We start from the raw sequence: 15,492 nt of genomic DNA, 5'->3' as shown, positions 1-15,492 counted from the left end.
GAGAGACTGAAAAACAGCTTCTATCTCAAGGCCATCAGACTGTTAAACAGCCACCACTAACACTGAGTGGCTGCTGCCAACACACTGTCATTGACACTGACCCAACTCCAGCCATTTTAATAATGGGAATTGATGGGAAATTATGTAAATATATCACTAGCCACTTTAAACAATGCTACCTTATATAATGTTACTTACCCTACATTATTAATCTCATATGCATATGTATATACTGTACTCTACATCATCGACTGCATCCTTATGTAACACATGTATCACTAGCCACTTTAACTATGCCACTTTGTTTACTTTGTCTACACACTCATCTCATATGTATATACTGTACTCGATACCATCTACTGTATGCTGCTCTGTACCATCACTCATTCATATATCCTTATGTACATGTTCCTTATCCCCTTACACTGTGTATAAGACAGTAGTTTTGGAATTGTTAGTTAGATTACTTGTTGGTTATCACTGCATTGTCGGAACTAGAAGCACAAGCATTTCGCTACACTCGCATTAACATCTGCTAACCATGTGTATGTGACAAATAAAATTTGATTTGATTTGATTTGATTTGATTTGATTTGATTTTGAGGATATCATTTTGATCAAACGGCATCTTTTTGTGGAATATTATTCGTTTACACTGCAGTATTGAGACTATATGTTATTTTGATGTTTTTAAACCTAGGATGAGTCACAAAGGAATCTCGATAACAGGCCTGATCTGCGTCTTTGTTTTCTTTCTTCTGCCGCTGCACTCCGCCCATGCAGACCTGGGTTATTCTTTTCCGGAGGAGATGAAACGCGGATCTGTGATTGGCAACATAGCCAAGGATCTCGGGCTGGAGGCGAGCAGACTTTCCGCTCGTAAGGCCCGTGTTGATCCCGATGGGAACCGTAAATGTTACTGTGACATTAATCTGAGTACCGGAGATCTGATTGTTGCTGAGAGAATTAACAGAGAGGGGCTTTGTGGCAAGAAGGCTTCGTGTGTTTTAAACCAGGAACTTGTGTTGGAGAATCCTTTGGAGCTTCACCGTATTATTCTTCATGTTCAAGATATAAATGATAACGCACCGCAATTTAAGGAAGAGATTATCAGAATGGAAATAAGAGAGTCTGCAGTCAAATGATACTGATATAGGACAGAATACTGTTCAAGGCTATAGTCTAGAAATAAATGATCACTTCATTTTGAATGTTAATACAAAAAATGGGGGACGCAAGTACGGTGAATTAGTGTTAGACAAGTTGCTAGATCGTGAAAAGGAGCAAGAGATACATTTAATACTAGTTGCATCTGATGGAGGCTCTCCGCAGAGATCAGGTGCTGTACTCATACACGTCACTGTATTGGATGCTAACGATAACGCCCCAGTGTTTAGCCAGGCCGTCTATAAAGCCAGTCTGCCTGAAAACTCTCCTTTAGATACTGTAGTGGTTACTGTGAGTGCTGCGGATGCAGATGAGGGACCCAATGGCGAAGTCACATATGGCTTTGATCATGTTTCAGATGAAAAAAGTAATGTGTTTTCTATAAACTATAAAACAGGAGAAATTACAGTTGTTGGGTCACTAGATTATGAAGAAGAATCCTCATATGAAATGCAAGTCAGTGTGAAGGATGGCTTAGGGTCCGCGTCATATGCAACGTTGATAGTAGAAATAACTGATCTTTAATGACAATGCCCCTATGTTTTATCTAAAATCTCTGACTAACCCCATAGCTGAGAACGCGTCTCCTGGTACAGAGGTAGGCATCATTAACGTGCAGGATAGAGACTCTGAGAATAACCGACAGGTCCGCTGCTCCATTCAGCAAAACGTTCCTTTTAAGCTGGTGCCATCCATCAAAAACTACTATTCTCTGGTGACCACGGGCAAACTGGACCGAGAACTAGTGTCTGATTACAACATTACAATCACTGCCACCGACGAGGGCTCTCCACCTCTGTCCTCCTCTAAAAGTGTTCAGTTATCTGTAGCTGACGTCAACGACAACCCACCTGTGTTTGAGGAACAGTCCTATAAAGCCCACGTGACTGAAAATAACAAACCCGGTTCCTCCGTGTGTTCCGTTACTGCACGGGACCCAGACTGGAGACAGAACGGTACAGTGATTTATGCTCTCTTACCTGGTGAGGTGAACGGTGTTCCGGTGTCCTCGTTTTTATCCGTTAACGGAGACACGGGGGTGATCCACGCTGTGAGGTTGTTTGATTATGAGCAGTTCAGGAGTTTTAAAGTCCACGTGGTGGCCAGAGACAACGGTTCTCCTCCGCTCAGCAGCAACGTCACAGTTAGTGTGTTCATAACGGATGTGAATGACAACTCTCCTCAGATACTATATCCCGTCCCGGAGGGGAAATCCTTCATGACGGAGCTGGTCCCCAAAGCTGTGCACGGGGGTTCTCTTGTTTCCAAGGTGATTGCGGTGGACGCGGACTCCAGCCAGAACGCCTGGCATTCCTATCATATAGTCAAATCCACTGATATGGGACTTTTCACTATTGGTCTCCACAGCGGAGAGATCAGGACACAACGGGACATTTCTGAATCTCACAGCATGAAACAGAACCTCATTGTGTCAGTGAAAGATAACGGACAGCCCTCTCTCTCTGCCACCTGTACCATGTATTTAGTATTTCTGATATTTCTGATAACTTGGCTGAAGTGACAGAACTGAAAGATGTATCTTATGATGAGAGCAATTCCAAACTCACTTCTTATCTGATCATCGCACTGGTGTCCGTCTCCACCTTTTTCCTCGCCTTCATCATTGTCATCCTGGCCGTGAGGTTTTGCCGCAGGAGAAAGCCAAGACTGTTGTTTAACGGAGCGGTCGCAATCCCCAGCGCGTATCTCCCTCCCAACTCCGCAGAGGTGGATGGCGCAGGAACTCTCCAAAGCACTTACAATTATGATGCATACCTGACAACGTGTCCGTACACCAGTGACTTCAAGTTCATTCGTTCTTACAATGACAACACGCTGCACTCTGAGAAAGACTCCAATTGACTTTGCTGAAACTTTTGACGATTCTGATGGGTCCTCAGAGGTAAGCTCGAACTGTTAAATGATAGTTTTGATTTGTATAGGCTATCATAGAGTAGAACCTATTATGTTTCTACAATCACAGCTAAGTTGCCCTGTACAATACGCTTTTGACCCCTGGCGTAAATCAGTATTCGCACGAGGTGACCTACCTCAATACCCAAGCTTGTCTATTTGGCAACTTGTTTTTGCTTTAGATGTAATGCTATTTGTAATGTATTTATGGTAATTCATGTCCCCTCACAATTGAGGTGAAACAAGGTTGATGCTTGTAGTTGGTTTTGAGTTGTGATATTTCTGTGTGTGGTTGATTTGGATTGTTGACATAGGCCTATATGCTGCACGTTTGAGGTAAACAATGGGTTAATAGTTTGGCCTGTTCTAGTGGAGTTATAGTTGGAAAAGGGTGACAAAATAAAACTGCAGTATGTGGAGAGCTACTAAGACAGAGTGATGGGAGAAACGTTTTGAGTGTCTGAAATGCGGCGGCTGTGGTGTGTCGCTGTCCATGGTGCTGAAATCCTTTTTTTTGGCATTGTTGTTTACTTTTCATTGCTGTTTGACTGTCATCACCTACATTCATTGGCATAATCTCTGTTTTTGTGTATTACACTTGATGAGTTTGTGTAAAGTGAAATACCAGAACTATAAATCTCATACTTACAACGTAGACCTGTACATTTTCTTGCAGATGTGTTCCCTGTGGAACATATTTATTCCTCCTAATCTATATCTTAACTCGTGAAAATAGTCTGAGATGTATTTTAATGTCATCATTTGTTTTTCTATTTTTACTGGCGTTTTCTGAGTTTCTAATTGTGGCCATACGTTTCGGGTGATTCCCCCCCAATAGTTACAGTAATCAATCATGCACTCTTCTTATAGGAGAATATATTCATATTTCAACTTTTCTCGAAATAGAGATTTTGAATAATATCAGTTAACGTGTAATTTCTGTTAAGTACTCACTGTGTCGCTGTTCACCAGCTGTGTTTGGATAGTTACAGTTCTCCACCCAGCGCTGCTGTCATAATGCACCGTGTTCGGATGTCATTTAACTGCAGAAAAGATTGGAGGTGGTCAGATCACTTGTACATTCGGTGGATGTTCTTTTCAGGAAACGGTATCTTTTTCTGGAGTTTTTCTTCAGAATATCTATACGGTCGTCTATTTTTAATCCCAGGATGGGGCACAAAGGAATCTCAGTGACAGGCCTCGTCTGCGGTTTTGCTTTCTTTCTTCTACCGCTGCACTCCGCCAATGGAGACGTGAGCTATTCTTTTCCGGAGGAGATTAAACGAGGATCTGTTATTGGAAATATAGCCAATGATCTCGGGCTGGAGGCGAGCAGACTGTCCACTCGTAAGGCCCGAATTGATACCGAAGGGAAAAACCAACGTTATTGTGACATTAATCTGAGTACCGGGGATTTGATTGTTGCGGACAGGATTGACAGGGAGGAGCTATGTGGAGAGAAGGTTTCGTGTATGATTAAATTCGAGTTGGTTCTAGAAGGTCCATTGGAGTTGCATCAGATATCTCTGCTTGTTGAGGATGTCAATGATAATTCACCCATTTTCACGAAAGATACAATCAAATTGGAAATTACAGAATCGGCAGACAAAGGGGCTCGCTATCGAATTAACGAGGCACATGACGCAGATATAGGACAGAACGCAGTGCAAAGGTATTCATTAGAAAGGAATGAACATTTTGTGCTGGCTATTCACGATTACACAGATGGAGGAAAGAACGTCGAGTTGGTTTTAGATAAAGAACTAGATCGTGAGGAAAAGCAAGAGATGAGTTTACTTATTACAGCTGTAGACGGAGGCTCTCCGCAGAAATCAGGTGCTGTACTCGTACATGTCACTGTACTGGATGCTAACGATAACGCCCCAGTGTTTAGCCAGGCCGTCTATAAAGCCAGTCTGCCTGAAAACTCTCCGTTAGATACTGTAGTGGTTACAGTGAGTGCTGCGGATGCAGATGAGGGATTGAATGGGGAGGTGACGTATGAATTCAGTCGCATTTCAGACAAAGCAAGAAAGATATTTTCTTTGGGTCACAGTACTGGAGAAATTAAGGTGATAGGTCCAATAGATTTCGAAGGCGACCCAAAATATGAAATGCGCATAGAGGGTAAAGATGGCTATGGACTTTCATCTGATTCAAAAGTGATTATTGAAATAACTGATGTTAATGACAACGCCCCTGTGATATATCTCAAATCTCTGACTAGCCCCATACCCGAGAACGCGTCTCCTGGTACAGAGGTGGGCATCATTAACGTGCAGGATAGAGACTCTGAGAATAACCGACAGGTCCGCTGCTCCATTCAGCAAAACCTTCCCTTTAAGCTGGTGCCATCCATCAAAAACTACTATTCTCTGGTGACCACGGGCGAACTGGACCGAGAACTAGTGTCTGATTACAACATTACAATCACTGCCACCGACGAGGGCTCTCCACCTCTGTCCTCCTCTAAAAGTGTTCAGTTATCTGTCGCTGACGTCAACGACAACCCACCTGTGTTTGAGGAACAGTCCTATAAAGCCCACGTGACTGAAAATAACAAACCCGGTTCCTCCGTGTGTTCTGTTACTGCACGGGACCCAGACTGGAGACAGAACGGAACAGTGATTTATTCTCTCTTACCCGGTGAGGTGAACGGTGTCCCAGTGTCCTCGTTATTTTCCGTTAACGGAGACACGGGGATGATCCACGCTGTGAGGTCGTTTGATTATGAGCAGTTCAGGAGTTTTAAAGTCCACGTGGTGGCCAGAGACAACGGTTCTCCTCCGCTCAGCAGCAACGTCACTGTCAGTGTGTTCATAACGGATGTGAATGACAACTCTCCTCAGATACTGTACCCCGCCCCGGAGGGGAACTCCTTCATGACCGAGCTGGTCCCCAAAGCTGCGCACGGGGGATCTCTGGTTTCCAAGGTGATAGCGGTGGACGCGGACTCTGGCCAGAACGCCTGGCTGTCCTATCATATAATCAAATCCACTGATCCGGGACTTTTCACTATTGGTCTCCACAGCGGAGAGATCAGGACACAGCGGGACATTTCTGAATCTCACACCATGAAACAGAACCTCATTGTGTCAGTGAAAGATAACGGACAGCCCTCTCTCTCTGCCACCTGTACAATTTATTTAGTGATTTCTGATAACTTGGCTGAAGTGCCAGAACTGAAAGATGTCTCTTATGATGAGAGCAATTCCAAACTCACCTCTTATCTGATCATCGCGCTGGTGTCCGTTTCCACCTTTTTCTTCACCTTCATTATTGTCATCCTGGCGGTGAGGTTTTGCCGCAGGAGAAAGCCAAGACTGTTGTTTAACGGAGCGGTCACCATCCCCAGCGCGTATCTCCCTCCCAACTACGCAGAGGTGGATGGCGCGGGAACTCTCCGCAGCGTTTACAATTATGACGCATACCTTACGACGGGCTCGCGCACAAGTGACTTTAAGTTCGTCACATCTTACAATGACAACTCGTTGCCTGCAGACCAGACTCTGAGAAAAACTTCCCTTGACTTTGCTGAAGATCTTGACGATTCTGAGGGGTCCCCAGAGGTAGGGCTTTACGATCATTTAAAGGCTGGATTTTTTTTAAATGATGCTATCCCACTGGGAAAAAAACTGGTTGATCAACGTTTTTTCCACATAATTTCAAACCTAAAAAAAAAATTGTGCTGACGTTGAATCAACGTGGAAAACTGATTGGATTTGCAAAAAGTCATAAATAGATTGATCTAGAAAAAGCTGCATAATGTGGAAGTGAAAAGATAATGTAATAACCCCCTTTGTTTAGGCAAGCCTAAATTATTTCAGAAGCCAAATGTGGCTTAACGTAAGAACCTATTAAGTTATATAGCCTGAAATAATATGTGTTGACGTGATTTGTGAATGACTACCCCTTCCCATGTCCCCCATACATACAACATCTGTAAGGTCCCTCAGTCAAGAATTGAATTTCAAGTACAGATTCAAGTACAAAGACCAGGGAGCTTTTCGAAAGCCTCACAAAGACAGGCGGTGATTGGTGGATGGGTAACAATAACAAATCAGACGTTGAATATATCTTTAATAATGGTCAAGTTAAAACATGTTACTGTGGATGATGTAATAAATCACCCAGACACATGAAAGATGTCTTCCTTCTGAACTGAGCTGCAGGACAGGAAGGACAGTGCTTAGGGCCATTGGTGATTTCAAAACATCTACAGAGTTCAATTTCTGTGATGGAAGAAAAGTGAGGATGAATCAACAACATTGAAGTGACTCCACAATAATGACCTTAATGACAGAGTGAAAAGAAGAATACAAATATACAGAATATTCCAAAACATACATATGTAATAAGGCATTAAAATAAAACTGCAAAAGAAACACTGCAAAGAAAACAAATCCTAGAGGAAAATCTGCTTCAGTGTGCTTTACACCAGACACTGGGAAAGGAATCCACGTTCCAGCAGGACAATAACCTACAACACAAAGCCAAATCTACCCTGGAGTTGCTAATTTATCAAGAACACAGCAAATGTTCAGGCGTGGCGAAGTTACGGTTTTGACTCTATAGCAATACATGAAAATGGCTGTCTAGCCATGATCTCCAACACCTAGACTGATCTTGAGTAATTTTGAAAAGAATCATGGACAAATATTTCACAATACAGGTGTGCAAAGCTCTTATGAGACTTACCCAAGAAGAGTCACAGCTGTAATCAGTGACATGGTGATTTTAACATGTATTGACCCGGGTTATGAATACGTATCTAATCAAGGTATATTAGTGGTTTATTTGCCGTTAACCTTTAACAAATATATCATTTTTCTTCCACTTTGACATTACAGAGTATTTTGAGTAGATCGTTGACATTTTTTATATTATATATATATATATATATATATATATATATATATATATATATATATATATATATATATATGTATATAATTAAATCAATTTTAATCCAACATAAAACAATGTGAAGAAATCCATAGGGGTTGTAGACCTTCTATAGGCTCTGTATCTCAAGTGCAGAGGGATTTTGCAGTGTTAGTGTCCATGGTGCTGAAAATGTAAACTCAGTTTTATGAAAAATCCCAAACTACACAGAACAAAAATATAAACACAAAATGTAAAGTGCTGGTCCCATGTTTCATGAACTGTAATAAAATATTCCAGAAATGTTCCATATGCACAAAAATATGATTTCTCCCAAATGTTTTGCAAAAATGTGTTTACATCCCTGTTAGTGAGCATTGGGGGGGCTAAGGCATATTTCTGACTGTAATAAAGCCATTTTGTAGAGGAAAACACTCGTTCTGATTGGCTGGGCCTGGCTCCCCAGTAAGTGGACCTGGCTGCCAAGTGGGTTGGCCTATGTCCTCCAAGGCCGAACCAGGGCTGCACCCCTGCCCAGTCATCTGAAATCCATAGAATATGCCCTAGTGAATATATTTCATTTGACTGATTTCCTTATATGAACTGTTACTCAGCAAAATCATTGAAATTGTTTCATGTTGGGTTTATATTTTTATTTGGTATATTTTTGGCATAATCACCTTCCTACCCCAACTTAAATACATACTTTTCAGGGCATTGCTCTGACTGAATGGAGTGTTGAAAAAATATATATTTTTGTAGAATAGTATTTATCTACATTATAATATTTTGGACTCAAGGTGTATCGACGTTTTTGAACCCAGGATGGGGCACAAAGGAATCTCGGTGACAGGCCTGACCTCCGGCTTTGCTTTCTTTCTTGTAATGCTGTACTCCGTCTGTTTTGTCCATATGATTTGAGCTGATTCAAAGATTGTCGATGGTTTTCATTTGATTAGTTATTTGTTCTGTTTTTTTTTGTACAACTACTTCTTGTGTTTTATGTAGTTAATCCTGACCGGGGACTAAATCTATCCAGTTGATCAAGCATATAGGCAAGCAGGAGTTCTATTGAAAAAAATGTTGGCACGTCTTTAAGTTAAAATGTGGTTGCTCTTAGGATTGTGGCCTGGTGGCATGACGGCCTATTTGGACAGGGGTTACAAAAGAGAAATCCTGTATGTGGAGAGCTAGCATATCTAAACAGAGTGACGAGAGAAGTGGCGTTTGGGGTTAGAACGTCTGAAATGCAGCGGCCTCGCTGTGCCGCTGTCCATGGTACTATAGTCCAATTATAAACCAGAAGGGTTTACTATTTATTCATCGTTGTTTGACCATCATCATTTCCACCCACTGCCATAGTCTCTGTTTTTGCGTATTGCGCTGATGAATGTGTGTTGACAACAAAAAAACATCACTATAAATCTGAAATTTGCAACGTAGTATTTCTTCCACATAATCTATATCTCGTGAAAAAAAGCGTGGGATCGGTTTACATATCCTTTCTGTTCCTGTGTGGCTTTTTATCGTTTCCTGGTTCTATTTGGTTATTTTCATCAACTACGGGGGATTTTATATTCAATTGTTCAGTAATCAATCATGCAGACCACTTATTGACTTTCTTATGACGGCTTTTCCTGAAATATATATTCAGAATTATTCCTGTTACTATGTGTACTTTTTAAAGATTCCTGACAGTGTCGCTGTTCACCAGCTGTGTTTGGATAGATCCAGTTCTCCACCCACTGCTGTTGTTACAAGGCTCGGGGGTTCGGTTTTCATTCCGCATTTGAAATTATTGGACCCGGTCAAACTGCAGATTTTATGGATGTTATTTTCATCAAACTTCCTGCTTTTGTGGAATACAATTTATCTACATTATATTATTTTTGATTAAGGGTCTATCGACGTTTTTAATCTCAGGATGGGTCACAAAGGAATCTCGGTGACAGGTCTGGTCTGCAGCGTTGCTTTCCTTCTTCTACCGCTGCACTCCGCCTATGGAGACGTGAGCTATTCTTTTCCGGAGGAGATGAAACGCGGATCTGTGTTTGGAAATATAGCCAAGGATCTCGTGCTGGAGGCGAGCAGGCTTTCCGCTCGTAAGGCCCGTATTGATACCGAAGGGAACAGTAAACGTTACTGTGACATTAATCTGAGTACCGGAGAATTGATTGTTGCGGAGAGAATTGACAGAGAGGGGCTTTGTGGCAAGAAGGCTTCGTGCGTTTTAAAACAGGAACTTGTGTTGGAGAATCCTTTGGAGCTTCACCGTATTAGTCTTCATGTTCAAGATATAAATGATAATTCTCCACAATTCACAGAGGATTTGATTAAATTTGAAATAGGAGAATCCACAGACAAGGGGGCTCGTTTTTCTCTAGACGAGGCCCACGACGCAGATATAGGACAGAATATGGTTCAGAGTTATACACTAGAAATAAACGAACATTTCATTTTAAATGTTAACACTAAAACAGGGGGACGCAAATACGCCGAATTAATATTAGACAAAGAGCTAGATCGTGAACAACAACACGAGTTGAAATTATTGCTTACAGCTGTAGATGGAGGCTCTCCGCAGAGATCAGGTACCGTAGTCATACACGTCACTGTACTGGATGCTAACGATAACGCCCCAGTGTTTAACCAGGCCGTCTATAAAGCCAGTCTGCCTGAAAACTCCCCTTTAAATACTGTAGTGGTTACAGTGAGTGCTGCGGATGCAGATGACGGAGCAAATGGCGAAGTCACATACAACTTTGACCATGTTTCAGATGAATATGTACATTTATTCTCTCTAGATCACAAAACAGGTGAAGTAAGAGTTATTGGGAAAGTTGACTATGAGGAGGCGTCATCTTATGAATTACAAATAAGGGCTAAGGATAGGGCAGGTTTAACATCATATTCTTTTTTAATTATTGAAATCACTGATGTTAATGACAACGCTCCTGTGATTTATCTGCAATCTCTGACTAACCCCATACCTGAGAACGCGTCACCTGGTACAGAGGTGGGCATCATTAACGTGCAGGATAGAGACTCTGAGAATAACCGACAGGTCCGCTGCTCCATTCAGCAAAACCTTCCCTTTAAGCTGGTGCCATCCATCAAAAACTACTATTCTCTGGTGACCACGGGCGAACTGGACCGAGAACTGGTGTCTGATTACAACATTACAATCACTGCCACCGACGAGGGCTCTCCACCTCTGTCCTCCACTAAAAGTGTTCAGTTATCTGTAGCTGACGTCAACGACAACCCACCTGTGTTTGAGGAACAGTCCTATAAAGCCCACGTGACTGAAAATAACAAACCCGGTTCCTCCGTGTGTTCCATTACTGCACGGGACCCAGACTGGAGACAGAACGGTACAGTGATTTATTCTATCTTACCTGGTGAGGTGAACGGTGTCCCGGTGTCCTCATTATTATCCGTTAACGGAGACACGGGGGTGATCCACGCTGTGAGGTCGTTTGATTATGAGCAGTTCAGGAGTTTTAAAGTCCACGTGGTGGCCAGAGACAACGGTTCTCCTCCGCTCAGCAGCAACGTCACTTTCAGTGTGTTCATAATGGATGTGAATGACAACTCTCCTCAGATACTGTACCCCGCCCCGGAGGGGAAATCCTTCATGACCGAACTGGTCCCCAAAGCTGCGCACGGGGGCTCTCTGGTTTCCAAGGTGATAGCGGTGGACGCAGACTCCGGCCAGAACGCCTGGCTGTCCTATCATATAGTCAAATCCACTGTTCAGGCACTTTTCACTATTGGTCTCCACAGTGGTGAGATCAGGACACAACGGGACATTTCTGAATCTGACAGCATGAAACAGAACCTCATTGTGTCAGTGATAGATAACGGACAGCCCTCTCTCTCTGCCACCTGTACCATGTATTTAGTGATTTCTGATAACTTGGCTGAAGTGACAGAACTGAAAGATGTCTCTTATGATGAGAACAATTCCAAACTCACATCTTATCTGATCATCGCGCTGGTGTCCGTCTCCACATTTTTCTTCACCTTCATTATTGTCATCTTGGCGGTGAGGTTTTGCCGCAGGAGAAAGGCCAGACTGTTTTTTGACGGAGCGGTCGCCATCCCCAGCGCGTATCTCCCTCCCAACTACCCAGAGGTGGATGGCGCAGGAACTCTCCGCAGTACTTACAATTATGACGCATACCTGACGACAGGTTCACGAACAAGTGACTTCAAGTTCGTCACATCTTACAGTGACAACACGCTGCCTGCGGACCAGACTCTGAGGAAAACTCCAAATGACTTTTCTGAAGATCTTGATGACACTGAAGGGTCACCAGAGGTAGGGCTTTAATTCTATATTAATCATACAGTATATTTGTTTATAGGCCAATATGATAGTATTGAGGCTAAATTAACTGTAGCTAACATACTTTGTATAATCATATTCTGGAGAAACAGCTTTTCCTCATTAGCCCAGCTTTACTACAACAGCAAGTTATGTATGCTTTGGTTTCATGATATTTGAAATGTTTTAAAAGACTATTTCAATCCTCTCTGTTTTTACTTGAGAAATCCCGATGGTCTATTATGTGTGATTTGCTTGAGTTGTAATGTGGGAAATTATTTTTGTGATTGATAGAATCTGGGGATTTTTCATGATAGCCTGGCCTTCACAGTTTTGTGATTAGGGGCACAGTAACAATGAGATGCAATTATGTTTTGGCACTGGAGGAGTGAAAGCCTGTTTGGAAAGAGGCAAGAAAAGAGAAATGCTGTGTTTGGAGAGATATTTATTTTTTAAACATTTTACAGGATGAAATCTCTTGAGATGCACCTTCTCGGTTTAAAGAATGTCCAAAATGAAATGAAAAAACATCCCCTCAAAAAACAAACAGTACTTATTAACAAGAATAGTATTTCAACTACTGTCAAATAATAATAATAATAATAATAATAAAGAAATCAAATAATAATAATGATGATAAAAGGTCAATTCTGAGCATAAAAAATTTGTTATACACCTACTAATGGACCTCCAACACATACAAATAAATGATGCAACTAAAAACACTAAGTTGGCTGCCTATAATATATACATCATTACAAATATCGTCACATGTTGACGTTTCTCCTAGTTAAAAACACAAACAGTTTGTTCTTAACATTGGAACAAGGGCTATCTTAACTTCACTGTGTGATTTGAATGCCCTGATTTCTATAAGTATATGATTCCAGCCAGTTGGGCATTTGTATTTATTAGTAACAGAGTGATGGGAGAAGCGTCGTGAGAGCGTCTGAAGAGCAACGAGAGTCCTCGCACTGTCACTGTCCATGGTGCTGAAATGTCTTAAAATCCTATTTAAACCAGTTGGCTTTAATATTGATCGCTGTTTGACCTTCACATTCTTATTCCTTCCCCTGCTCTGTTTTTTTCTATAGCAGTTATGAGTTTGCTCTGGCTGAGGACCAGCAACGGATATATTGCTTTGTTGTCACTCTTGCAGATGTGTTGTATTTTATATTCATAGTATACCTTATCTTAACTGATGAAAAAAGTGTGGGGTTGATTTTAACAATTTATGTTTGTATTGTTTAATATCCTTTAGTTTTCCGTGTTTCTCTTTCGTTTTCTAATAGTAAATTAACAAATAAAAATTACTGAGGGGTATTTCTAACCACTTCTCGGTGAAACATTAAGAAATCTGTAAGCAAATAATGTACATTCTGTTGAGTACGCACAGTGTCGCTGTTCACCAGGTGTGTTTGGATTGATCCAGTTCTCCACCCACTGGTGTTGTAACAAGACTCGGGTGTCATTCTGCAGAAAATATTGGACCCGGTCAGATTGCTTGAACATTTTGAGGATATTATTTTCATCAAGCTGAACCTTTGTGTGGAATACTATTTGTTCACATTGTATTATCAAGGCCATATTGTGTTTTGACGTTTTAATTCCAGGATGGGGCACAAAGGAATGTCGATGACAGTCCTGCTATGCGGCTTTGCTTTCTTTATTGTTACGCTGCAACTGAGCTTTTCTTTTCCAGAGTAGATGAAACGCGGATCTGTTATTGGAAATATAGCTAAGGATCTCGGGCTGGAGACGAGCAGACTGCCCGCTCGTAAGGCCCGAATTGTTACCGAAGGGAACCACGAACGGTATTGTGACATTAATCTAAGTATGGGAGATTAGACTATAGCTGAAAGGATTGACAGAGATGGGCTTTGTGGCAAGAAGGCTTCGTGCGTATTAAAACAGGAACTTGTGCTTGAAGATCCGTTGGAGCTTCACCGTATTAGTCTTCATGTCCAAGATATAAATGATAATTCCCCACAGTTTAAAAAGGATATTATCAAAATGGAAATTAGTGAATCAGCAGTCAAAGGCGTTCGTTTTTCTCTAGATGAGGCCCATGACGCTGACATAGGAAAGAATACGGTTCAGAGTTATACACTACAAAGAAATGAACATTTTATTTTGAATGTCAAAACCAAAAGTGGTGGACGCAAATACAGCGAGTTAGTGTTAGACAAAGAGCTAGACCGCGAGGGGCACCATGAAATCAAGTTATTACTTACAGCGATGGACGGAGGCTCTCCGCAGAGATCAGGTACTGTAGTCATACACGTCACTGTACTGGATGCTAACGATAAAGCCCCAGTGTTTAGCCAGGCCATCTACAAAGCCAGTCTGCCTGAAAACTCTCCTTTAGATACTGTAGTGGTTACAGTGAGTGCAACGGATGCAGATGAGGAATTGAATGGTAAAGTTACATATGAATTGGATGATGTTTCAGATGAAAGTAGCAAAGTATTTAATCTAGATCATATGAATGGAAAAATTATAGTTGTTGGTCCATTAGATTATGAAAAGGAGTCTTCATATGAAATGCATATCAGCGCAAAGGACAGTTTAGGGTTAGCATCCTACTGTCATGGGTTGATATAGGAGTTTTGAGTTCACTGAAAATGGGTTGATATAGGAGTTTTGCTCTGTTGGAATAGGCTTATTTGGAAAAAGGTTAGAAAATAAAAAGTACTGTCTGTGGAGAAGTGGTGTGACAGTATATGATTTGCGGCTTGAGCCTCAGTGTTGCTGTCCATGGTGCTGAACATGCAGAAAATCCTACATAAAGCCAGCGGGGTTTACTACGAGTCATCAATACTTGACTGTCCTCACCTTCTTTCTTTCCCATAGGCTACTCTCTGTTTTTGTGTTTGTGCATTCTGAAGATAGTGTCGACTAAAATAGCAACATAACATGTAATTTGCTATGTAGGTAGCCCATACACGTTCTCCCGATGTGTCATAACCTTTTCTAATGTGTTCCTTCCAGCTAGACCAAACTTAACTCAATGCTGTGAGCATGATTTCAATGCTATGGTTTATGTTTTAGGCTTTTTAACGTTGTTTTCTGTGTATTTCTATATGGCTATTTTGCAACAAGGAATTACATGTATTTATGGTTTGAAAGATGTAGACCTATATTAGTAGGCTGCACATTATTCAATCATGCCGGTTACAAATATAGCTTCCTATTAC

General features: G+C 41.5%; 1 protein-coding gene and 2 pseudogenes across 5 annotated transcripts in view; all 3 read left to right on the top strand.

The window, feature by feature from the left end:
- LOC124011172 (protocadherin gamma-C5-like) overlaps nucleotides 1-15,492 on the top strand; it is a 217,742-nt gene that overhangs the window by 26,034 nt on the left and 176,216 nt on the right. The window contains exon 1 of one of the 5 annotated variants that reach the window (XM_046324269.1): nucleotides 4,136-6,650. The exons of 3 other annotated variants lie outside the window; for them this stretch is intronic. In XM_046324269.1, coding sequence (XP_046180225.1) covers nucleotides 4,251-6,650 — 2,400 coding nt within the window. In that variant the 5' untranslated portion in view covers nucleotides 4,136-4,250. Of the gene's footprint in view, nucleotides 1-4,135; nucleotides 6,651-9,642; nucleotides 12,290-15,492 lie in introns of those variants that run through there. One more of the 5 variants, XM_046324266.1, reaches the window with a different exon arrangement.
- LOC124011548 lies at nucleotides 702-3,088 on the top strand (annotated as a pseudogene).
- Nucleotides 13,931-15,301, top strand: LOC124011547 (annotated as a pseudogene).

Source organism: Oncorhynchus gorbuscha, linkage group LG23, assembly GCF_021184085.1.
Source record: "Oncorhynchus gorbuscha isolate QuinsamMale2020 ecotype Even-year linkage group LG23, OgorEven_v1.0, whole genome shotgun sequence".
Lineage (NCBI taxonomy): Eukaryota > Metazoa > Chordata > Actinopteri > Salmoniformes > Salmonidae > Oncorhynchus > Oncorhynchus gorbuscha.
The sequence above is the reverse complement of the archived record's forward strand: the minus strand, read 5'-3'. Positions and strand labels throughout refer to the sequence as shown.